This window comes from Canis lupus, chromosome 10 (genome assembly GCF_011100685.1).
Source record: "Canis lupus familiaris isolate Mischka breed German Shepherd chromosome 10, alternate assembly UU_Cfam_GSD_1.0, whole genome shotgun sequence".
NCBI classification, from domain to species: domain Eukaryota; kingdom Metazoa; phylum Chordata; class Mammalia; order Carnivora; family Canidae; genus Canis; species Canis lupus.
Genome location: NC_049231.1, coordinates 39356635 through 39383254, shown reverse-complemented (window position 1 = coordinate 39383254; position 26620 = coordinate 39356635). Strand labels below are relative to the sequence as shown.

At 38.6% G+C, this 26620-nt stretch overlaps 1 protein-coding gene across 1 annotated transcript in view; it reads left to right on the top strand.

Moving 5' to 3' along the window:
* Positions 1-24728, top strand: part of MRPS9 (mitochondrial ribosomal protein S9) — a 63449-nt gene extending 38721 nt beyond the window's left edge. Inside the window, exons 5-11 of the mRNA XM_038550897.1 lie at positions 4644-4723; positions 13894-13979; positions 14811-14886; positions 17337-17502; positions 19047-19155; positions 22644-22813; positions 24530-24728. Coding sequence (XP_038406825.1) covers positions 4644-4723; positions 13894-13979; positions 14811-14886; positions 17337-17502; positions 19047-19155; positions 22644-22813; positions 24530-24621 — 779 coding nt within the window. The 3' untranslated portion in view covers positions 24622-24728. The remainder of the gene's footprint in view (positions 1-4643; positions 4724-13893; positions 13980-14810; positions 14887-17336; positions 17503-19046; positions 19156-22643; positions 22814-24529) is intronic.
* The last annotated feature ends 1892 nt before the right edge of the window (positions 24729-26620 follow it).

Here is a 26620-nt window from a genome sequence, read left to right as displayed (position 1 = left end):
TTGAATGTGTGTAGTAGAAAAGACTATCTGAAATCACTTATCTAAGCTTCCATCTTAGGAAACTAGACAAAGAAGAGCAAATTAAATCCAAAGGAAGTAGAAGAAAGAATTGATAAAAATTACAGCAAAAGTCAGTGAAGTTAAAAACAGGAAAGCAGTGGAGAAAATCAACAAAAGCTGGTTCTTTGATAATAGATTTTATATGTCAGTTTTATTTTATCAGTAAAATCGATGAGCCTCTAGTGTCCTACTTGAAAGAAAGGAGCAAGGACACAGATTACTAGTACCAGAAATGAAAGAGGGGATACCGCTGCAGATCCCAGAGACATTAAAAGGATAATCAAGGAATACTGTGAACAACTCTGTGCCTATAGATTTGATAACCTACGTGAAGTGGACCAATTCCTTGTAGATTAGATACAATCTGCCACAACTTACAGCAGAAATAGACAATTTGAATAGGCCTATATCAATTAAAGAAATTGAATCAATAATTAATAACCCAGAAGACCTTGGGTTTGGCCATGGCTTTTTATATACAACACCAAAGGAGAAGCTGGATTTCATTAAAATTAAAACTTTCTGCTGTGAGAAAGACACTGTCAAGAGAATGAAAAGACAAGCCACAGGTTGTAGAAAATATTTGGAAAAGGCATACCTGATAAAAGACTGTTATCCAAAATACACAAGGAACTCTTAAACTCAACAGTGAGAAAACCAGTGACCAATTTAAAAATTGGCCGAAGTTCTTATTAGATACCACAGAACGTGTATACATGGCAAACAAGCATATGAAAAGATGCTTCACATCAGGGAAATACCAATTAAAGCAACAGTGAGATACCACTACACACCTATTAGAATGGCCAAAATCCACAACACTGATACCACCAAATTGTCCAAGGATGTTGATCAACAGGAGTTCTCATTCATCACTGATGGAAATGCAAAAATGCTACAAACACTTGGAAAGATAGTTTGGCGATTTCTAAACATACTCTTCTATACAATCCAGCATTTGTGTTCCTTGGTATTTATCCAGAGGGATTGAACTCTTAAATCCACACAGAAACCTGCAGACAGATGTTTATAGCAGCTCTGTTCATTATTGCCGAAACTTGGAAGTAACCAAGGTGTCCTTTGGCATATGAATGGGTAATTAAACTGTGGTATCAATAGACAGTGGAATATTCTTTAGCACTAGAAAGAAAGGTGCTATCAAGCCATGAGAAGACAGGGAAGAGACTTAAATGCAAATGACCAAGTGAAAGAAGCCAATCTGCAATGGGTACCTACCTTATGGTTCTAAGTATATGACATTCTGGAAAAGGCTAAACTATGGAAGCAGTGGAAACATTAGTGGTTGCCAGCGGTGAAGGGGAGTAGGTGGAACACAGAGAATTCTTTTTTTTTTTTTTTTTTTTTTTAAGATTTTATTTATTCATGAGAGACACAGAGGCAGAGACACAGGTAGAGGGAGAAGCAGGCTCTCTGTGAGGAGCCTGATGTGGTACTTCCCTGGTATCCAACCTGAGCTGAAGGCAGATGCTCAACCACTGAGCCACCCAGGCACTCCGAACACAGGATTCTTAGGGCTCTGAAACTACTCTGTGATATTATAGTGATGGATCCAAACCCACCAAGTATGCAGCACAAGTAAACCGTAATGTGAACTCTGGACTTAGAGTGATAATGATGTGCCAGAGTAGTTTCATCACTTATAACAAAAGTACCACAAGGGTAGGGGAGGTGGCTATGCATATGTGGGGGCAAAGATGGTATATAGGAAATCTCTACTTTACTCTCAACTCTGCTGTGAACTGTTAAAAAAGTCTGTTGAAAAAGTAGTGAAAGAAGGGTATATATTGTGTAATAAAGTTAATTTTATAGAAAATAATTAAATGAGGGCAGTGTCAAGAAAAACAAAAATACAGATAAAACTTATAAAAATATGCAAGAGTTTTATGTAGAAAATTACTAAAACTTAAAGCTCATAAGTGAAACTCTAACAGCTAGAGAAAAGATTTCATGTTCCTCTAAGGAAAGATACTGCAAGGTTGCTTCTTTAAAAACTATTAATAACTGTAATAAATTTTTTATCAAAGTCCCGCTAGGACTTTTGGAAAAAACTTCTGCACTTTATTTGAGAGAGTAAATGTTCAAGAAGCAGCAAGACATTTTTTAAAGAGAAATAAGAATAATGTAGGAAACACCCTACCAGCTATCAAAATGCAGCAAAAAGCTTATTTTAATCAAATGATGGCAGTGGTGCAGTATTCTGACAGACCAGTGGGTCAGATTAGAGTATTCAGCATCAGCATGTTTGTTTATGCCATATTTTGTGAATTCTGAGTTTTTTCAGTTTTAACATTTGACAACTGGATTCATTTTACAATTAATGTAAACTATAATGATCAACATTTTTTCCTTTGTATAAGATGCATGATGGGGCATCTTAAATCTGTAATATCTTAGATTGAATGAAATATTATGAAGTCAAGTATATACATACTCATACATCACTACATACTCACATACTCAGACGTGCAATGAGACCCAGCTCAACATCACCTCCCAAGTTTTAAGGTAGTCTCTTACCTGCAACCATGTTATTTGTCTAACTGCCTTAGCAATACAATGAAAATGAATTACATAGTGAAGTTATTTGGAAGATATACAGGATTTCATGAAGTCTATGAAAACGATGTTGGCAAGGTATTTATTTTTTAAAAAAGATTTATTTATTTATTCATGAGAGAGAGAGAGGCAGAGACACAGGAGGTGGGAGAAGCAGGCTCCATGCCGGGAGCCCAACACGGGACTCGATCCCAGGACCCCAGGATCATGCCCTGGGCCAAAGGCAGGTACCAAACCGCTGAGCCACCCAGGGATCCCCTGAAGTATTTAATTCATCCATAGCCAATGGCATATAAGAATCTGGTTTCCTTTTTTAAGCAAAAATCCCTATCAAAATTGATTTTTCTTCGTAGTTTATTATGAAATTTTGGGCTTTGTTTTAAATATATTCACTTAAAGTGGCCTATGTGTAATGTCAGTTATCCTCAGAAGACAAAAATATCCTACTCACTGTACAGATGGTATTTCAACAGAAGAGCGTAGTGGAGCATCTGGGTGGTGCACTCTTAAGTGTCTGACTCTTGGTTTTGGTTCAGTTCGTGATCTTGGGTCATGAGATCAAGCCCCATGTGGAGTCGGCTTGAGATACTTTCTTCTCCCTTGGCCCTTCCCTCTGCTCATTCTTGCTCTTGTAATAATGATACAAGATAAGTGGGATAATGACTCTTTGCTGGACAAGGTAATTGATAACTTGGGTTTCTGCCTGATGAACATAGATTTCAGATAGGTGAAATTTCTGAACATGAAAAAAATTCAAATTCCAGAAGAAAATATAGAAAAATAGTTTTTAGAAAGCCCAAAGTCTTAAAGCATGCTCTCTCCATAGGAGTGGTGTTGTCCGGGAGAGGGCATAAATGAATCCATAGGAGGTGAGAAAAGTCTGAGCTGTTAGAATGTTTATGGACCTTCAAAGGGCCACTGTGTACATCAACAGATACACAGTATATGTGTGATATTAAAAGTTCTTGAGGAGGGAGGCAGTTAGGGAAAAGATGTCTAACAAGGCTCCTTAGTAGGGGTGATAGTGGAAATCAGCCAAGAGGACAATGACAGATTCTACAGTACACATATATTTTAAACTTCTTGATTATGAAAGACACTGTAAACCAAATTAAAAGGTGACACAGGATTTAAACACATTGAAGCTCTTGGTGTTTGTCCACCTGCCCAAAAGATAAAGTACCTTGTTCCTTTAAAAAAAAAAAAAAAAAGAAGAAGAAGAAAGATGCTGTCTCTTAAACAAAAAAAAAAAGTAAATGACAGATTGAGAGAAAAGAGTTTTCAATTTCTGTAATTGACAGAGAAGTGTACTTTTAATGTATTGGAGTTTCCACAAATGGTTAACAGAAACAACTTGGTAGAAATAAGGGCAAAGGATGTGGAGTCAGGTTTGGTTTATTTACTACAGTGACTCCATTCCTGTTCATTTGGTGTTTATTAGATGTGAATGACCATCTGTATTTCAAAAGGAATTACACATAACACCTTGTGGGGGCCCCTTCTGTTTTAGACATTGAAACTCTCTGAGGTATGTCACCACAGAGTTGGAACAAACAATGTGGCATGGAAAAATCCATTTAGTTTTTTTCTTTGTTATATTATGCCTTTTCCTAATTTTCTGAATGTGTAACGACATTAACTCTATCAGTTTCCCTTTTTAAGAATATGAGACCGTGTTATATTTACAGCCAAACCTAATTTCTTTGTTCTAACAAGATGATTTTTGCTGTTTTATGTGTTTATTTAAAACAGGTTCTAGAAATTCTCATAATGAAATATATAGGAATATTTTATCAGGCATAAACATTGTTTTATGTTAATGATATGGAATATTAAATATTCTAAATATTTACATGTTAAACATGCTGACCTAAATATTAAAGCTGTTTTGTCATTTTAAAAGTTAATCAGAATTGTAGACATGTCTTTTAACTTCTGTTAAGTATAGCTATTTGGTCTCTGTATACATTTTTATTTTTATTTGTTTTCATCTGGCTTTTTATTAGCAATCCAATGGGGAGAAGATGGCCGTCCATTTCATTTTCTCTTTTATACTGGCAAACAGGCGTATTATTCATTAATGCATGTAAGTATATTATATCGATGATTAATAATATGAACTGTAAGCTAAGTGTACCAGACATTTTGCTCAGCTTCAGGATCACCTAGTATGTTTCATATTGAATGGAACTAAGACCTCTAGAGATAAGGCAGTATGTCAAAAGACTATTTTATTTGTTCATTTTTGCTGAAGGTAAATAAGCATCATAGAATTTATATCAGGATGGTTTGGCCTTAAAATGCTGCTACTTACAGATTGAGATCATTGTAGGAGATAGATGCCCCACTCAGTAATAATGCATGTGTGTGTATTGAAGGTAAGGCACGAAGCAGGAAAGGGGCGAGGATATGCTGCTGTCATGGGCTGTGAGGCATTTACCATGGAGAGAGTCAGATTGTCCTCTGTACTTTTTGTTTATTCATACACAGTTTTAGCTTTTCAGAAACGAATGCAGCCTTATGAGTCTAGAATCTGTGCCTCCGAAAGACCTAAGAAATGGTTTTATTACACTTTGACTTGCAACTGGGTTCAAGTGTCCTTGGGAACGGCTTTTATTTTGTTTCAGAGCTCTAAGTGTTTGATAGTGTGCAAATTTGGGGGTTCCCTCGGGTACTCTGAACAAAACGGCTAGATTGCTAATACCCAGTTTTTTACAACAGACCCCATTTTCCTTTAAGAACACGATGTCGGATTTTATTTCTTCATTACATGATTTTTAAAAGTTGCAAAAACATTCAGCAGGCTTTCCCCCTCCCCCTCCCCCCACGTCCTCAGTCAGCTTTCAGGTTGCCTGAATCCCAGGCACACATTCACTCGGCACTTTTAGAACTCTCTGGTGTTTATTTGTGCTCCACACACCCAAAGGACAAAATCCTCACTTGTCAGGTACATTTATTTCTTGGGGAAAAAAAAAAAAAGAAAACCTTCTTTTCGCTTTTTGTTGACCTTGGGCAAATGAGCTTCTTGCCCTGGCAGAAATGAAATGAATGATAAATGTAGAGTGTGTCTTTGCTGACTAATGGAGCCGGGCTGGCTCTCCGCCGAGCTTCTCCGCAGCCCGAGGCTGCCCGAGGACCCCTGCTGTTCATTTAAATAGGTATGTCAAATCTGCCTCCCAATGCCGCCGGTTTGATCTGTGGTAATATTTGTGAAGGTTCCATATGGACTTGAGCCCCCTGCAGTGCTAAGAAATAATGTACAACGCTTCATGGTGCAGACGCAAATTTTCTCTGAAAAGGGATGCAGTGCTGCGTTTTAGCTGTCGGAGGGGATGATGGAGCTGACGCGCTAGGCCTGTCAACTTGTTACACGGATGGGTTGCACGCAGCGAAGCTGTGGAAAATCTGTGCCTTTTAACTTTTCTACTTAATCACGGTTGTAGCATTGCCTTTAGACTGTATGCTACATTAATTCTCTTCCTGCCTTCTGCCTTTCATCCCGAGTTTCACGGAAAAAAGTAAAGCATGCAGGTCTTGTAGAGGAGCCTTATCAAACAGCTGTCATCTGACAAGCCATTTGCATTTGTTTGGGCTGAAACTGAGCAACCCAAGGGCAAGATATTTTGTTGCATTCCATCATAATGAAGAAATTACACATTGTAGAAGAGGCCTAACTTCTATTTGGGTTGGTTTATGTGTTTTAGAAAGGTACTGCTAGAGAAACCAGTCGGTTTCTCAGTGGATAAAATACGACTGTACGCTGACTGAAATGTCAAATTACATCTGATTAATAAAGGTTTGGGGTTTTGTTTTGGTTTTCCTTTTTGAGTAATAGTTTCTGTTACGTAGAGCAGAATTCTTTGGGCTTTTCGATTTTAGTCAAACTCAGTAATTTAGGTCTGTTTATTTTGTTGGGAGTTTTGACTCCCCAAGCAGTATGGGGCTTAGCATTGGTTGTATTGCTCATCAGAACAGTTTACACGTATGAATTGTAGATCTTTTGGTTTACCTGGAGCATTTTAATTCAGATAATTAATAAAACCTTGTGTTTCCAAAACTTCTTATGCCGATCACTTTAGTGTCCTGTCTGGCCAGTATTATTAATTAACAACTGCAGTCCTACCAGGCACATTTCCTAGGTCATGCAGGTGAACGTCCTCCTAGAGACTGTTACTTTGCAATAGCGTGTGACTAAATATCCACTGGTCACTTAACAGGCAATTTTGTAGGGAAGTCAGGCATTGGGTATAAAGAAAAAGAATAAAACTGGAAATTGCTTCGTGTGTTTGCTCACTCCTTTGTTCTGCATTCTCTTGGGATGAAGGGCGGATACCCTTCTGTTCTGTGGGAGGGTGATCGCCCCCTCCTACTGTCCCACTGCAGCAAGGAGTCAGCCCCCAAAGACTGTGGCAGGCCTCAAATGCTTAGAAATATATGTTTGTTGTTACCGTTTCTGACCATGTGAAGGGGTAAAAAGACCCTAAACCAAACTAGGTTTTTATCATTGGCCACCTGTAATTGTGTGAAGCATGGCAGTCATGAGCCAAGCTTTTTGACAAACAACTCACAGATCTAAAGCATGTGTGCAGTTTTGCCCAAGAGACCTTTCTGACATCAATTAACCTTCTTCTCTTCTGTAATAATGCCAATTCCTCTTTTTAGTATTTGGTCACTGTTTGTATAATAAGCTTATATATTACCTCACAGAAACTAATACAAGAGAGTCCTGATGTGGCTTGCAGTTAAGGATAACATACAGTGCTTTAGTGAACACTGGTTCCAATTGGCCTATCATCAGCCCATCCGGTCTTTGTGGAGAAGCATTTCAGGGGAGATGAGGACAAGAAGAAAGAAGCAATTTATTGTTCCTGCCCAGAGGTGAAGCATAATAGGAAAGCCTGAAGTGGAAGAAACGTGCTGATCCATGTTGTCTCAGACTTTGTAAATGTGTTACTTTCCAAAGGTTGTTACCACCTTCCTTGGAACTCCCTTTTTCCTGTGGATACAATGTATGTCTTCAGGTTTCTGGGAAAGTGAAAAAACCCACTTATTTTACACTGTAGTGAGTGAATATGGTGTGCATACATAATGTAAAAAGTATAGGATAGTGTAAACAAGGAGTGTCTTAAACAGTAAAAAGTAGTTTAAGGAGAAATAAGACACTTGAGGAGTTTCTCGAAGGATCGGATTGTTGAGTACTGAAAGGGAGCTCCCAATTTTGATGGTACTGGCTCATCTGTCTTTTCTCATCCAAAATGGATGGCTTCCATTTCCTTAAGAGCCATGTGACAAGTAGAACTTGTATACTTTTCAGGCATGATTTAGAGTTTCAGCTTAGGATTTCAGGAGCAGAAGGAGGAAACAGAGGCAGAAGAAGAGAAGTTTCTTGAAACAACTGAGTCAAAGTGTAAAGGAATGGAAAGAATTTTTAAAGAGGATAATATGTGTATGTGCAGAAAAGAAAACGCTATGCCATGGCACAAGTGAGCTGTGAATAGCCTTGGTCTAGATGAGGGAGAAAACTGTGTGTGTGTAGTCAAGGGACAGGCCTGAGGGGTGGTCTGTCTGCCCTTAGGGCCTGCCAGCTTGATTGGGGGGGATACCCCTTGTCCACATCCGGAGCCTGTCCAAGCTGGCTATGCTGGTGATGAAGAAGGCTATACCCATGAGCAAGACATTTACAACCTGGCTAGTCATGGTTGAGTATAGGCAGGGCCTTTAATTGTAGGAAAAACGTTAATTCAGGTTTACTCGTTATATACATGTTTTTGAAAATTTTTAAAGTCATTCACTAAAAGCGAATTGAAGATTAAAGTTCATTACAAGAGGTGATAGTTTGACTCTGAAGTGGGAACCCTTTGTAAACTATGATTCGTGAAGTCCAGTCATGTCCACTGCAGCCTTTCCCAAAGTGTTTGCTAAGAAACACAGGTTATAAAATACTTTTCATGAAAAAGGTTCTGCCACAAAGTGAGCTGGCAGTGCCACCCATTGTGTCCTAGGAAAACATGTCCTAGGAGCTATGTGATAGCATGATAAAGTTCAGCAGTAAAGAAGCCTGTTGCAGTAACCTACTGCATCCAGTCACAGAACCCTTTGTACCCAGGGCACCTTTTATTTTATTTTATCTTATTTAATTTCTTTAAGATTGTATTAATTTATTCATGAGAGACACAGAGAGAAAGGCAGATTCATAAGCAGAAGGAGAAGCAGAAGCCTGATGCGGGACTCAGTCCCCGGACCTCTGGATCACGACCTGAGCCAAAGGCAGACACTCAACCACTGATGTATCCAAGTGCCCCTCCAGGGCACCTTTTAATCTTCCGTGAGACTAATGCTTGTGAAAGGCTGTACAGACATTGAAAAAATCAGTTTTCAGATACCATAGGCATTTGCTGAAATTTTACACAAACTCCCTCACCCCAATTTCTATGATATGGTTGTGCATCTCTTTATAGATGCAGTTTTTACTGCATCCGTGATTATCATATAAAAGCCTCATTTTTAGGACTCGTTTTACAGTAAACAATGGAATATTTTCAAAGTATTTCTGTAAATTGAAGGAATTACATGGCCACAGATGAAATCTGTACCCAAAGAAGTTTGAAATTAAATAAGTAGATCATTATATATTATTTAAACTATACTGCTGAAGTGAAAAGTTAAAATTTGAAAGAAAACCCAAGTTAATTCTAATCCTGATAATTTACACATAAACAGCATTCATTTGCCTTTTGAAAGAAGGCTGGCTTATTTAGAAATTCTCTGGTTTGTTTTAAATGACTTAAGTAACCTTCTATGTTCATAAAGCATGAGAACAGCAACCCCAGAAGCATCTTGACTATGTGAAGATTCCAGACTCCAGTAAGCAAAAGTCCTGGGGACTTAGTGCCACAAAATCCTTATATAGTTTGCATTGTCTTTGTAACCTTGTAGTGAATATTGAAAACTTTCAGTTTAGTGCCTTTATCTTTAAAAATGAAATTTTAAATAGTAACCCTTCTCACAATGAGGTATTACGAAATAACTCCTTTAAAACTGCAAAATGCTGATTTTTAAAAAGGTACAGAGCAGTACTGACAAATCTTTGCATGCTCTTTTAAAACTATATATATAGCATATTGTTTTCACTAAGTGATAGCAAGGGTCTGTGATAGCAGTATGTCTCTTGAAACATTAGATAAATAACAATAACCATGATAAGTAAATTATATATTATGTTTATTTCATTTTATTTCATTGTATATGCCAATAGCTAAACAATTGAGAAGATTACTACTTAGGAAATATGATTTTCTGTGATTTTTTTTTTGACAAATACGTATTTTAAGTCCGTTAGTTTTCTGTTATTTAACTAGTATCTAAGATGATAATTACTATTCGTTTATTATTGTATGTTTTGAGTATCAAAATATAGTTGACTTTTCCTGTACCACCCCCACAAGAAATGTTATTTGTTTACCCTTCCTAAAATTGGAATTTCTGCATGATTAATATAGCCAAAACAGATTTTAGAAAGATACCAAAAATCATATTGCTCATGCTCTTGGAAGGGTTTAGTTTAAGCATCCCTTTTCTGCAACCTGAGCATCTGGTATTTTCAAATTAGGCACCTTCTAAATTTGACTCATACATTATGGAAATCTGATGACACGAGGGGTGGATAGGCTTGCTTTGATTTTATGAAATATTAATCATAGCTGTGATTAATGATTCAGCATTTCACATCTGGGTTATTCCTGTCATATTTGAAAATTACACTATTAAATACAGTATATAAACTTAGTGTAGGTGGGGTCACACTAATTCTCTAGTGTCCTTTAAAAATTAAGTGGAAACTTAACAATATACCAGAAGCTACCAGTGATAATCTGTGATGTTGACAGTTCCTGGCATATTTTATACCCTCAGGGATTTTTTTGATGCAGGTTAGTACACATCCCTTCAAGGAGCTGAAGCTATAGAATCTACTTTCTAGAGAACTGTTGTCCTTAACTAACCAAGATAGAATCTCTAGAGTGGTTTTATTATATAAAAGAGAAAGAATAAGTAGAAACGGTACACCAGTAAAATTGTTTCAGTTGTTAGACTCTTGAAAGCCATATCTCCCCCCTGCTGTCATTTCTTGACCATTACTATAGGTCAGGTACTGTGCTAAATACTTGACACGTTTTCCTATTTAAAGAAATGGTTAGGGTATCTTAATGAGAATTATGTAATTCGATGGATTACAACCACCAAAGTGTAAGCATCTGCTGTAAATGAATAGAATTGACCATGTTTAAAATTTGACATGTACTATTCATGGTTGGGTTTTTCATGGTACACATTTTTTCCTGATTATTTCACTTCCACTGTTTAAAAATGATTATGGAGCTAAATATAACAATGGAAGGTAATAGCATGATTTAAAAAAAAAAAATGTGTGAAGAAGTGTATGGACTTAAAAGTCTGTCCAGAGTCACTAGAAAATGATGATGACTTTAGTAGTCCACACATGGACTAAAATGGACTATGAGGCAGGTCTGTTATTACTATTATTTTCTACTTGCCATAGTTGTTCCAGAAAATAACAGCCTTACAAGCTGGGGAAGGCATCTTATTACTGCTGGTGGTGTTCTCTTAGATTCATATTTTTTTTAGCTGGATTTGAAAGATACGACATCTCTGATTTACGTACCCTCAGAACGTCCAGGCTCTGGAGCAGACCAGAGAGACTGGTGCTATTCCTTCACCAGAGCCCCAAGGTATAGCAATGTGGTTGAGGTCGACCTGCTGACAGCTTGGTGCCAGGTGCAAGAGAGATGCCACTTGTGCTGTGTCGGTCTGCTTTGTACAAGTAGGGCAGGATTCGTCTTGTGGATTGTTATTTCTTCCTTTATTTTACCTGTTCAGAGCATTTGACAATTGCTTTCTAGAAACAGACACAGAAATTGTTCTGATATGGTATTCAGTTGGAGTCACAATCCAGTATCTTACTTAGCCTTTTAAAATGAGTTAAAAGTCAAATGAGGCTTGCCAATTCTTGGGAGATAAATTGTAAAATTTTAAGTTGAGTAGCAGATATACATACCACATGTGGATGGTTCACATTCATGTTTGTTTTCTTTGGGTAGACAGTTGTAGTTTTCTTTCTTTTTTTTTTTTTAATTTTTATTTATTTATGATAGTCACACAGAGAGAGAGAGAGAGGGAGAGGCAGAGACACAGGCAGAGGGAGAAGCAGGCTCCATGCACCGGGAGCCCGATGTGGGATTCGATCCCGGGTCTCCAGGATCACGCCTTGGGCCAAAGGCAGGCGCCAAACCGCTGCACCACCCAGGGATCCCTAGTTGTAGTTTTCTACAGGCAATGGATGTACTTGGAATATCGTTATAGAGATTGTTACACTTAATATGGACACTAGAATAGAATTAACTGAATTTTCCCTTTGCTATATTATGTTGAACTAGATTCTTGGTACTGCTGATGTGTTGTGTTTTTTTTTTTGGTAATTTATTATTTATTTATTTATTTATTTATTATTCATTCATTCATTCATTCATTTAAGACGGGGGGGGAGAGAGAGAGAGAGAGAGAGGCAGAGGCAGAGACACAGGCAGAGGGAGAAGCAGGCTCCACGCAGGGAGCCTGATGTGGGACTTGATCCCGGGACTCCAGGATCATGCCCTGAGCCAAAGGCAGGCGCTAAACCTCTGAGCCACCCAGGGATTGCCCTACTTCTGATGTTTAGATCCAAACTTTAGTGTATGTCACTTGGGGTCATCATTAAAACAGATCACTGCCCCCCCACCCCACCCCACCCCAAAGGTTCCTCATCTGAAAGTCTGGTTTGGGGCCTGAGAAATTACATTTCAAACCAGTTCTACACTTCTATGGTGCTGCTGCTGCTGCTGCTGCTGCTGCCGCCGCTACCGCTGCCCTGGAAACTTCCCTTTACAGTTACTGAACTGGTAATGGTTTCACTTTGAGATACTCATGCATGCTGTTAATGTATACATACTGGTGCATACAGAGACTGGTGCAAAGGGACACTTCACCTTTCTTAGAAAAACTATTGTCATAGACCCTGTGATATATATGGTAGTTTAATCAAAGCCCACAAGAAGTTGCCCCTCAGAAATTTGAAATTATTAAGACTGTTTGAGATATGGATGGACATGGCTACAGTAACAAGTTGTGTCTTCATTATCTGACAGTAGCTAATGAGACGGGAAGGTGGCATGATCAGCAAGAAAAAATGTTATTTATATCATCTCTGGTTCATCCTTTGAAAATGTCTACTCATTAGGTACCAGTATGGTAGATTATGTTAAATTATAAGTTAATTCATACATACTGGATGTGAGTCCTCAATTAAAACTTGCTCAGTCAAAAAACTGGGAGACAATTTGCATGCTTCTACTTTTGTAATTATTTCCTGCAAAACGTATTTTATTGATACTCTTCATTGCCAGATTATTGCTTTTTACAAGTTCTAACAAAATGGCAGTTTTCCCCCCTGTTTATGTTACAATTTAACAAGTGGCATACATTTACAGACTTTGTTAGAAAGTAAATTAATGGGAAGAAATCAAATAATAAAAAATAAATATAATAGAAAACTTTTTAAGATATAGACTAATATGGTGTGAGGAACATAACTTTGCTGGTTAATTCCCTAAATTTAAAGTATATATTGCTATATGAATTATGACAGGAAAATTTTTGGTCCTGTTTATGGAACTTAAAGGAAAATAGTTCATAGCTTTCTTTTGTTTTTACCAACCTCACTGGAGTGTTTTTGTAGAGTTCATTATAGAGTAAATTTCTTACAGAGTTATTTAAAAATCAGTTAACCTGTACCATTACATATACTAAATTCTCATTGAAATTACTCTATCATCCTTTTTTTTTTAAGATTTTATTTATTTATTCATGAGAGACACAGAGAAAGAGAGGTCGAGACACAGGCAGAGGGAGAGAAGCAGCTCCATGCAGGGAGCCAGATGCAGGACTTGATCCCGGGACCCCGGGATCACACCCTGAGCCAAAGGCAGACACTCAACCGCTGAGCCACACAGGCATCTCTCTACCATCCTTTTGTTTGAGTGAGAAGTAGTATAATTAAAAACTATTTTCAGTATTATTTGCTGTGCAGCTAGATTCTGTAAGGAGGTCCCTTCTGAAATGTGGGATGCTCACAGGGAAAATAGGAAGTAGAAGTCATAATGTGCCATAGCTCTTATTTTAGCGTGTATATTTTATTTGCCACAGGAAGCATATGGAAAGCTACTAGAAGTAGAAAAACGTCAGAATCAGTTGCAAGCCAAAGGTCTATTTTCAGAAAAAACTAAAACCAAGTAAGTTCTTCTCTCGCATTAAAATATGTGAAAAATTTGAACGAAAAACATGCCACTTATCATTCGTGTTTTTTAGGCATACTTAAAGCCTAGAAATGTGTTCCTTATTTCAGCATTGATGATTAAAGTTATGGGTCAAATAACAGTTGAGTTTTTTGTTTGGGAGGAAGTAGATGTTACAGGTGTTATCTTTATGTTACTTCATTCCAGATTGATGTATTAAATGGCACTTATTTGAAGATGTCCTCAGAATTTTTGTTTATATAACTGCTTATTAACTGAAATGGCAGAAATAATTAAGCCATGTAATTGTTAAGATTTGGACTTCCAGTGGACACATAGTGATAGGTTAGATCTGTCAGCCTGGCCTGGTAATGCACTCAACTTCTTACTCAGAAGACACAGGTCTTCAAGAATCTCTTGGTGAGGTCATACATAACAACTGCTAGCTCTTTATTTGGATTTTATTATTACTTTAGTCCACTGACAGAACAACTTTGTGTCCATAACATCTCCTTTGAAGTAAATAACAAAAAATAAGCGCAGTGTTCATTTTTAAGAAACCTGGTAGCTTTGTGTATCAAATGAGTTCCACAGTAATGTGTTTAAGTTCTCCAACAAAACGTTTGCTACACTGGGTGTCTTTTCTAAAGTAGGATGAGGGAATTAAATAACACTTCTCAAAAATAGTTTATTTGGGTGAAATCTTAATGCTCTAGAATACAAAAATTTGTTTCCCAATCAAGAATCGCTACTATATGTGGGATCTTCTGTGCTAGAACTCTAATTGCATGGTTAATTTAAAAGAGAATATATGTGATATTTTAACAGAGACCTGATTGACAGCAGATGGCTGATTAAGGAGGAACTAGAAGAAATGTTAGTGGAAAAACTGTCAGATCAAGATGTGAGTAATTAATCTTTTAAATTTAAGGGGACCTTGTGCCACAGGAATGCAGACAATTGCTGTATTTAGGATCGTCACAGTAATGTTTCTTAGAGGCAGGTGTTCCTTTCTAAAACATATTTATAGTTGATCTCTGCCATAGGGCCGAATTGCGGTCAGGAGGGTGACATGCCTAGTCTCCAGATCCTCCTATGTAAGTGCCCTTGTGTCCTCTGCCAGTTGTTCTAGGGAAGTGTGGCAGATGTCATTTTTCATCTCCTTCAGTAAAGCAGATAGCTAATTTTACAAGCTAATAATGACGAGTATAAGGAGGTTAAGTAGAAAAAGAATGGAGCACATGGTCGTCTTTATGCAATTTGCTGCTCGCTGGCTTGCTTGTGTGTAGTATCTAGAAGGGCAGCATTTTTCGTCTTAGAATCTGCAGACCCACCCATGTCAGAATCACTTGAAATACAGCCAGAAAACTGCTTTGAAAATGTAGTTTCCTAAGATTCAGACCTGGTTGTCACCCAGGAATTCGTATTTTTAACAAGCTCCCAAGGTGAGTCTTATACCCTATAAAGTTTGTGCCCCCTGCTTTAGGTTTTAATTGGAGTGTTCTTTTGCTAAATGCTCTAATATATGCCAATATTATCAGAGGAAATTTGATGTTTTAAACATGTTGATGTTCTAAATTTAGATTATTTCTAGAAGATTTGAGTGTAAATTTCACAAATTGTTCCAAAAAGGGTTTTTTTCTTCCATGGCTCTGGCTAACATTGTTAGTACCTTGCCACCCGTGTTGATTTTAAGTCACGTACTTAAATTGCTCTTTTTCTCATTTAACATATTGGATAAATTAATGATTTGGAAACGTTGCAATTTGCTTAACAAGGTGTCAGGCATTTGGTGAGCGGTAGATCTGGAGTTAATTTCTAATATCCTAACTGCCAAGTCTCTATTGCTGCATTTGGATCTAACTGAAAAAATCTCTCTTTGCTTCTTCATTGAACCCATCATTCATTGTTTCCTATGTTTTCTGGCTACTTTGATTTTTATAATACAAGTTTGCCTTTTTTGCTTTTGGTTGTTGTTTTCAAAATGGAAAAAAAAAAAAAAAAAAAAAACGTAGCCCAAAGACTTTTTTACAAGTGTGCTGCTGGGAAGACCAAATATATACATTTTCTGTACATACACACAATGATACATATATGTCATATACATTGACAGTAGATGTGTAGATGATAGTCATCTGTACTTTGGGGTACTGGATAGCAGAAGAAATCCTGAAGCTACTGACTGGTATCAAGATGAAGGAGGCAGAGACTTCTTAAACCTTACCTCTAGCCTATCAGAAAGGCCATGCCCTACTAGTAAGTACCCATCCATACGTTCATAGTCAAGTGTGCGGTGGAATTGAGAGAACCACTGACAGCAGAGGGCACAGGCCTGTAAACAGAGGGCAAGAACAGAGCTGTTATCAGTCCAGGTACTGTAGGTGGCGAAGTCTTGTCACCCTTACTTAGAAAATGCCCTTCTCTTCTATTGTAACAGCACAAAGAAGAGTAACCAAAGCAGGCTTTTTTAAACTTACTGTGGAGATGTTTCCACATTTCAAATTATTAATGGCAGATGTTCACGATAAAGTCAGAGGTGACAAAGAGGAGTATGATTTTCAAGATTGACAAAAACACAAATAAGGTTATCAAAAATTGGGTTTCACACTCCACATTAACTAAGGATCTTGAGTGTTAGTTGTCTCCTTCTGCATAAACACTTTAGAATGATTACTCTGGTGTCTAATTTTAAGGGGTTAATACCAAGTTGTTTACTTTCTAATCACATGTTCGAGAACTATTAAAAAAAACGCACAGAGTAGCAGGGATAATTTATTTCAAGAGGTTGCCCTTTAAGTCAAGTATCTCTTGAATTTTTAAATAGCTTGATTGTTCGGTTTTAAAGGAAATCATAAACATTAAAGTAACACAGCTTGAACAGCTAAAGATATATTTGCCAAATGTATTATGAAATATAATTTAAGAGGTACATTTTCTCAAAATCAAACTCTTCCCATTTTACTATACATAACTTAACAGGAAATTATTTTTAAACCTCCTCTCGATCCAGTTAATAAAAGAGTAGAAATTACACTTGAAGATCATCTAAATATTTTTTAAAAATGAACTTAAATCTCAATTTCTTGTAATGACAATACAGAGAAGCAGATTTTTCTTTGCTTGGTAAGTCCCTTTTGTTTCTCAAAAGAAAAGATTGGGCACTGAGGGATACACAGGGGAAGTACAGCATCTGCATGCTGTTATAAAAGCAGCATGAAGGTGCAGGAGTGTCATCCTGTCAAAATTCATCAAGAAAAGCAACATTGGAAAGATCAAGTATACAAAAATAGAAAAAATTTAGCAAATGCAATTACACTTGCATCTTCTAATGAATTTTTATTTTATTGTCTGCAGTATGCACAGTTTATTCGGCTGCTAGAAAGGTTATTGACACTGCACTGTGGTTCTGAAGAAGAATTTGTGCAGAGATTTCGTAGGAGTGTAACTATTCAATCAAAAAAACAACTGATTGAACCTGTGCAGTATGACGAGCAAGGAATGGCCTTCAGCACCAGCGAAGGTAATGACATTCTGTGGAGAGAAGATAAATATAGGGAGAACTGAGAAATGACAATTATTTTTATTTGCTCTCACTCCCTGATATTCATTTGATTTTTTTTTTTTTTTTGCTACTGCTACGTTGGATTTTCTGATTTTTAAGACTCTGTTGAAAGTTTTAAAAATCTGAACCTTCTCATGTCCCAAGAAAAAATGTGGATGTGTGCATACACCATCTTGCTAGCACTTTTTATTTTTACAGATTTATGTTAAATCTTTTTATTTTCATTTTCACATTTTCAACTGGCAGAAACAAAAAGTGTTTATAATAAAGATTTCCGGGCAGCCCTGGTGGCTCAGCGGTTTAGCGCCGCCTTTGGCCCAGGGTGGGATCCTGGAGACTCGGGATTGAGTCCCATGTCGGGCTTCCTGCATGGGGCCTGCTTCTCCCTCTGCCTGTGTCTCTGCCCCACCCACCCATGTCTCTCATGCAAAAATAAATAAAATCTTTAAAAAAAAAAAAAAAAAAGATTTCCTACGTAAAATGAAAATGCTCAGGGAATCTGCTTGTCAGATACTGGAACTCCGAAATGTGAAAACTTCTAAGTCCTCAACCTCACATCTTCCTTAAAGCCATGCAGACATTCCTTGTGATGCAGCTTTTAAGGCCTGACCTATTAAATGATAAACCTGCAACTCTTAACAATTGATCATCCTTCCTTTGGCATTTCAACTAATGTTTTCAAACAAATGAGACCTCTCCTGGGGATTCCTTCCATTTCTACCAATTTTATCATACTATTCATATATTTTTAAAAGTTACTTGATGATTAGATATATTCTTATTGATTATAAAAGATGAACACAGGGATCCCTGAGTGGCTCAGCAGTTTAGTGCCTGCCTTCGGCCCAGGGCGTGTTCCTGGAGTCCCGGGATTGAGTCCCACATTGAGCTCCTTGCATGGAGCCTGCTTCTCCCTCTACCTGTGTCTCTGCTTCTCTCTGTCTCTCATGAATAAATAAATAAAATCTTTTAAAAAAATAAAAAAAACACTATTGGTTGTTTTCCTAAAGTAATGTAAATAAATATGAATTACGTCATTGCTCATTGAAGCTAATTTTTTTTTTTTAAAGATCTTATTTACTTATTTTGGAGAGAGATAGAGCACAAGCATGAACAGGGGGCGGGGCAGAGGGAGGAGCAGACTCCCCGCCAAGCCAGGAGCTGGACTCAGGGCTTGATCCCATGACCTGGGACCATGACCCGAACTGAAGGCAAACGCTCAACTGACTATGCCACCCAGATGCCTTGAAACTAATTTTAAATCATTGTGGTTTTCCTAAAATGGAGTTGAGGAACAGAATTACCCCATAATAAGCTCTATTACATCAAATTATGGTTTAGTTTACCTGTTTTATTTCTTTGACTTGTAATACTCACAGAACTTTCCTACGTACAGTGTAATGATACAGTCATTCTAGGGAAAGAATCTAATGTGTAGTTTTACCTATCTCAGAACATTGGCCTTTAAGATTTTGACTAATATAAATTTTATATTTACAAAGGTAAAAGAAAGAGTGCAAAAGCAGAAGCAATTGTTTATGGGCATGGAAGTGGAAGAATAAAAGTAAATGGAATTGACTATCTTCTTTACTTCCCAGTGACACAAGACCGGTTAGTTTCTGGTTTCGCATTTGCTCTTTGTCTTTATACTTGATGTTAAAAAGGTTTGTGATTTTTCTGATTATATATGTCTGAATGATTGTTTCTCTTTACCAGTATAATTCATTTAAATCAAACTAGCTGGAAGGAAGCTATCTCTCTTTTTTTAAACTCTCTTTGGTTCTCCAGATTTTGAAAAAGCAGCTTTTGGAATTCCTCATTAATTGAATCTTCCTTTTCTTTTCATCAGATCCTACTAGAAGTTGAATATTTTAGATGTAGCTTACATTCTAAAATGCATACTATGCCGAAATGAAAGAAAAGTAGATTACCACATCTTCTGTTTCCCTAGTTGGGAGGTGGACGTGCACAGAACAACTAAAACCTACTTTGGCCCTTACCACCATAAATATTAGAAAAAGTCTGCTTTACACTCTGGATATTTTCCTCCTCAGAGGAAATTGATTACATATTGAACAAGCAAAGAAACCTGACATTGATGTGTTAAAATAAGAGCTCATCAGGCTTTAGTTCCCAGAGTCAAATATGGCAGTTTTATTTTTTGGACTTTGTAACCCATGGAGAAATCGACATTAATCATAAGTAGGTATTACTAATTCAAGTCCTCTGAATACACTCATCTTCGATCTCTGTGAGGCACTATCTGCAGGCCTTTTTTAGAGACAGTTCTTTTTCTAGTAGTTACTGTCATGATCCATGGGTAACACAGGTTCTGCATGATTATGCCCTCCTTCTTAATCCTGTTTGCTGAATGTGTAGTGTGCTATTTAAGCTGAAAAGGGGCCGAAGCTCTGCTGATCCCAGTGCTTATGTAAGAAAAGGGGACCCTGTTAATGGGCAAGTTTCTGGACTGAAAAATGACTTCAGAAAATATATGTTTATATTATTGGTATGTGTGTCTGTGTCAAGGAATTAACTCCATTCAAATGCAGTGGACAAATCCTGCCATCCTTCTCACAGGGAAATGGGTAGAGGAAGTTCTTCTTTCCCTTAAGAACAGCCAGAGAGAGACCCAGAACTTCAGCACTGGAAATTGCTTGGAGGAATGACATTTGACCAATAACTTGTTAGTTTGCTTTCAGATATAACTCTTGATTTAACCATAAATCTCATTATGGCTTGATCTCATAATTAAACGGTATCCTTAGAACTTTTCAGTTTGAATTCATCAGGTGTTTACTAAGGACTGTGTGCACAGTCTTGTTCTGACCATTGTGAAGATATCAGAGCTATGTAAGATACTGTTTCTATCATCTAGAAACTTCCTCTCTGAATGGGAAGCCTAAGGAGAGTCTTGGTGTGGGAATGGACACCCAGGCCATCTCATCATCTTAAAGTGGTTGTAGGGATTGGTGGTAGCTGTGCTTGCCCTGGGCTGGCCTTTCATCATGCAGGAGCAGCTCAGGAGCTTACAGATTCAGCAGCAAGGTGACCACTGACCAGTCGGAAGATAGCTGAACTGAGAATCAAAAAGAGTATGCATTTGTATGTACGCTAAGTTACTTGCTTTTCAAATGCTATCATAAGGAGTTGTGTTCAGAGAAGATAGAAAGGAGACTTTTTTTTTTTTTCCAAAATAACTTTGATTAGATAACAAAGAGTAAAATAAATTTGATTCTTTAAACTCAGGATTCGATCTGAGATGCCTGAGAGCAGATTAAGAATGTTTTTTGTACATATTTGTTTGTAGTCCAGTTTAATTAAAATTGTTAGCTCTATATAACCATTTTTGACTGTTATTCTTCGGGTCACACCTACCTATAAACTAAGTTTTCTTCCTTAGTATGCACCGACTTTCCAACTGTCCAGACCCTTCTTGGTGGTCCTATCATGCCTTGACCACCCTGGCTCAGTCACTCTAGTGTATCTGGAGTAGATTATAGAATGTGTTTTTTCCTGAATTTGTCTATAGTTCTTTATATAAGCATTTGTTAAGGAATCTTAGAATTTTAGGAATTAAGACGGGTAAGTGTTTAAGCTCCCAAACAAGTGGGTGACTAGAGCTACTCAGTAATGTCACTTACGTCACTAACCACTTAACAATGTCAGAAAACACAGAGACACCCCACACACACACACACAAGTCTGTGAGATAATCCCATAGATTCTGTCTTGGGCTGTCTTTCCCTGCTAGAAAAGTGAAATGCTGGAATTATATTATCATTCTCTAAGTTTTCTTTAGTTATTATGATAATATGGCTATTACTTTAAATAGCACTATTTTTATAACATTCCTATTTTTTATTTCGTTGCTTTATTCAAAGCGATATAGATTTATGTTGTTTCAGGCCTGTGTTTTTTTTTGTTTTTTGTTTTTTGTTTTTGTTTTTTTTTTTTTTTATTTATGATAGTCACAGAGAGAGAGAGAGAGGCAGAGACACATGCACCAGGAGCCCAACGTGGGATTCGATCCCGGGTCTCCAGGATCACGCCCTGGGCCAAAGGCAGGCGCCAAACCGCTGCGCCACCCAGGGATGTTGTTTCATCCCTGTTGAAACAACTTCCCTGTTGAAATAGCACTATTGCAGATTCAAGTTACTGTGTTCTTGGAAGGTCTCGTTCAGAGAAAAGGTTCTCTCCATCTGTCTGCATGTGATTATTTTGCCTGTGTATCCTGAGGAATAACACTTTTATATCCTGTCCATATCTATCTTTCAGCATCGCTGTGGTGTAATAAATTTTATTTGGGGTCTAGAAAGCTACACTGTCAGATAAAGCAAGTAAATCCAGTATGAATCGGCTTTTAAATATTCAGTAGAGATATTAGGGCAAAATAGCAAGATCAATATACTTGACAAAGGCAGTGGTGCTTGTACCTGGTACATAAATGGTGTTCAACAGACACTTGCTGGGTTGAGCAAGAGAAGGTCCAGGGCCACATTCTGTGTTCCATTCTCTAATCCTTGGGTGCCCGTGGGGCCCATGCAGGCATAGGCTGCTGAGGGGAGCAGGCCTGGCTGGGGTTGTGCAGTGTGTCTCCTGGTGCCAGACCAGTAGTGGGACCCTGCCACTACTGCCAAGAACCAGTAATAAGAATAGGTGTTTCAGGGGGCAGGGGTCGGGTAGGAGTTGCATGTGGTTCTAGGAACTGTAAAAACCATGTCAGGATGAACATCATACATTATGGTACACTTTGTTTAGTGAGTCTAATGGCATTTGATAATTGATCACTGAATCCAGGGAGGTTCAGCTGGTTATAGTGGCATTTCCCAGCTTTGAGACTTCTTTACAAGGTTATTTTCAAGCTTCACAGGGTTCTCATAAGAGAAAAGCTATTGGATCAACAGTGAGAGAGTCTGTATTGCTTTCTCCAAGAAGAGGAAGAAGAAGAAACGTGGCTGTCCGCAGAGCCTTCCCAGTACCAGCAGCACTGCGAAGTCTGAGTGCTGGCATGCCTGATATGCTTTCTATAATTGTTGAGAGTGTGAACAGTTTATAAATCTCTATAGTAAACTACCTTTCCGTGTGACCTGTTTTAGAGAACAGTTGATGTTCCCCTTCCACTTCCTCGACCGGCTTGGAAAACATGACACGACCTGTACTGTCTCGGGGGGCGGGCGGTCGTCGCAGGCTGGAGCCATTCGCTTGGCAGTGGCGAGAGCCTTGTGCAGTTTCGTCACGGAGGAAGAGGTTGAGTGGATGAGACAAGGTACGAGTTGCAGGGGTGTGGGAGGGTTGTCTTTGCACGATCTGTGAGTGTTCGCTGGTTCCCGCAGCGAAATCAGAACATACTCAGTTAAATACATAGCATTGCAGTGTGCTGGCTTCCCTTTTTATGCCCCAGAACCGTAACAGTGCTTTTCAGTTTTCATTTCTGTGAAGTGAATTTGAATTAGAAAAAGAAAAGGAGGCCCTCCCAGCGTCAGGGAAGGTTTCTTTTGGCCCTTTACAGCCTAACCTCTTGGCCAGTTTAACCAGCGCTGCTCTGTTGTGTGTAACAGCTCAGTCAGTGATTGTTTTATCACAGAAACCTGGAACGATTCGATGTGATGATGAAGTCCATATTGTAGCTTTCCAACATTGGCGATTTCCATTTTTCTAGTGTGATGTGACTTTAAATTAATTGTATGTTGTCTTATTTGCTGGGTGACTCTGTCATCTCTTCATGACTACAGGAGTCTGCAAGAATATACAATCGGTTTGTCTGTTAGGGCACTGCTTTAAGCACTTATTATAAAGCACGGGAGTTGTAGTGAAGACTCTTTGAACTGTTTCCGGAGGGAAGAAAGCTCCACGGGTGCTACTAACCAGCTGTGACTGGGCGAGTCACTTAGCACCTCTGAGCTCCCTGCCCTCCCATGGGAGCCGCTATCATCCTGACACCATGCTGCAGGTGGGCACCACTTGCAGCTGAGGCTGGTTGATTCTTTAAGTCACTTAAAAATCCATTTGCTTATAGATAACTCACCATTTGGTAGGATTCATGTCTAGTCATTCTGATAACTTGTAGGACCTTCACAATATTGCTAGTGTGCATATTGAAACATAAGTAAACTCTTCTTATAATTTAAATGAGAATTTAGACAAGTCTAGTCAGCATTTTGTCCAAAATATTTATTCTGTGCCTTTTTAAAGACAAGTAAGTTCAAGAACTTAATGGGTATATGAGTGATTGAAGTTTGCCCTTGCTTTATGCCCATTCGGATATTCCTAATAAGATACCCACACCTTGTCTGCAGGGAAAAGAAGTGCTAGTGTTGGAAGAGTAAAAAAGACAAGGAAAAACTATGGTCTGTTTACATATTTATAAAAGCAGTGTAAGAGGTTTCTCATCACTGATATTCTTGAAATCTGTGGTTCCAGCCACCACGGGGGCATGTTATTTCGGGGCATATGCTGGAGTAACTCATCAGTTGCCTAGAAATCATAATCGCTCTTGATGATTAGGAGAGTGAAAGCTTCCAGAAATTTCTTTCCTCAGATGGGTTTGATAAATCATACTGTATGTCTATGTTTGTATGTTCATGTTCTTAATCTACAGTGTCCTTACACTTTCTCTTACTCCACCAGATACTGTTTCTTTTCTACCTTGAGTCTCCGTTAGAACTTTCATACCTTTAATAATAAGCAGGCAGTGTAAGTACAGTCTCAATGAATAGTGGCTGCCCACACAAGAGCAGACTTATCTTAAGTGGAACAGGCTTAAAAACCTATAAGGAACCACAGCCCTCATAGGAGAAGAACAGACTCAAACAGTGTAGCTGGTGTTTGTCTCCGAAATGGGGGAACACTCCTAAAAGAGTGAGAGCAAAGTGCTGTCATGAGATTTATACCAGGCTGGTAAATTATTACAGGTCTGCTTGCTTTCCTGCTAGGCTGCGTGCATTTTTCATGGTTCATAAAGGCTTCTCTTTCTGCACCACAGCTGGACTGCTGACTGCCGATCCACGCGTCAAAGAACGGAAGAAGCCAGGCCAAGAGGGAGCCCGCAGAAAGTTTACCTGGAAGAAGCGCTGAGTGTTCTTTCACAGGCGAGGAGAGGAAACGCAGTGTATATGTACCTGGCATGCAGAAAGCATACAATAAATATTTGCTGGCCAGTGTAAGGGCAGCACCATCAGGCACTTGAGTTGTGAGATGATTTATTTTTAAATGCTGCTTTGTAAAGGTTACCTTGTAAACATAATTTTAAAAACATGTTTAACTTCATTCTTTATTTTTTAAACTTTTTCAGAAGGTAGTTTTAGAAGTATGATTCATAGAATCTTGGCATATTAGATCTGAAAGAAACATTCAACAACATCTAGTCAAGTAACCTCGTTTTGCAGACCAGAAGGCCCAGCCTCCAAAGCGAAGGGACCTCCCAGAGCTACGTTACTAATCCCAGTGAGAGAACTCCTTTCTCTGGATTCTCTTGTTTTCCCACACGGCCGCTATTACAAATACTTTTCAAAATGAGAGGAGAGAATGCTTGTTCAGAATAATCAAGTAAGGTGTGAGTGTCTTTGTCAAGAGCCAGAGAAGGCTGAGCTGCCAAGTGTCCAAGGAGTGGATTCAGACAACTGGCCAATCTCCCCCAGTCCCTGGCAGCCACCATGCTACTGTTTCTAGGAGTTCAGCTTTAAGGCACTACATAGAAGGGATACCATGTGGCATTTGTCTTCATCCAGCTTATTTCCCTGAGTATAATGCCCTCCAAGTTAGGTACAGGCTTTCAACTAGAAGATGAATTAGTTCTGAGGATCTAATGTGGTGATTATGGTTGATGATACTGTATTGTATAACGGAAATTTGCTCAGAGGGTAGAAATGGAGCATTCTCACCCCAAAAAGGCGGGGTGATGGATGAGTTCATTAACTTGGTGGTAGGAACCCTTTCACAACCTGAGTATATACAGTAGTTCCCCTACCCCCATCCATGGCACCTGTTCCAAGACCGCGGTGGGTGCCTGAAACCATAGATAGTACCATACCCTGTACATCACGGGGCCTTTTTTCTATATGTAGATATCTATGATATCGAATTTATGAATCAGGCATTGTAAGAGATTAACAATGATAATAAAGAATAGTTTTAACAGTATACTGCAATAAATGTTATGTGAATGTGGTATCTCAAAATCCCTTATTGTGCTGGACTCACCCTTCTCATGATGGTGGGAGATGATTAAATGCCCACGTGATGAGATGAGAGGAAAGGTGAGACGGCAGGCCACTGCTGACCCTCTGATAGACCAGGAGGAGGATCATTTACTTCCAGACTGCGGTTGACCGTGGGTATCTGAAACCATAGATAAGGGGGGGCGGGGGGGGACTACTGTATATCAAATCATCAAATTACACATTTTAAATATATTACAACTTTGTCAATTCTACCTCAAGAAAGCTGGGAAGAAAGCCAAATGAAATTAATAGTTAAGTCTGTCATCGCATACTGCTGTAGTATAAACAAGAGACTAACCCAGGCGAAGAGCTCCCCAGCCCACGGAGGGCTCAGCAGAGGTGCCTGAGCAAGGAGCTACGAGGCTCTGAATGAAGGTGGGCAGGCCGGGAGTTCACACAGGCAGAAGAGCGAGGGTGGGGCCAAGGTGCGGAGTCCTGGACTACAGGTCCCCCAGAGACTGCCATGCACTAGCCGTGTGCCTGGCAGCAGTGGGGACAGCATCAAGTTGTCTGCACCAGGTCTGAAAGACCACACACGGGTTTTTAGCCAACAGCTGGTCTCCTCAGTCATAGCTAAGTGTTAAATTGAGTTGCTTACAGGGTTCTAAAGTTCTTTAAGAAACTTCGATTTTAACTTTATTCTAATTTTGCAGTAGGTTTTTGAGGGGAAAAGGGTAATTGGCGACGGGTGCTTTAAGTCCATTTTAATACAGTTGTCTTAATAAATGCAATACTTCAAGAATTAGACCCTCTGTTCAGCTGACCTTTCCGTAGGGAGTTCTCTAGTACCGATTTCTTAGTCTAGATTTTTAAAGTTACTAAGTTCTGAAACGTGCATACACTTCACACTTTAA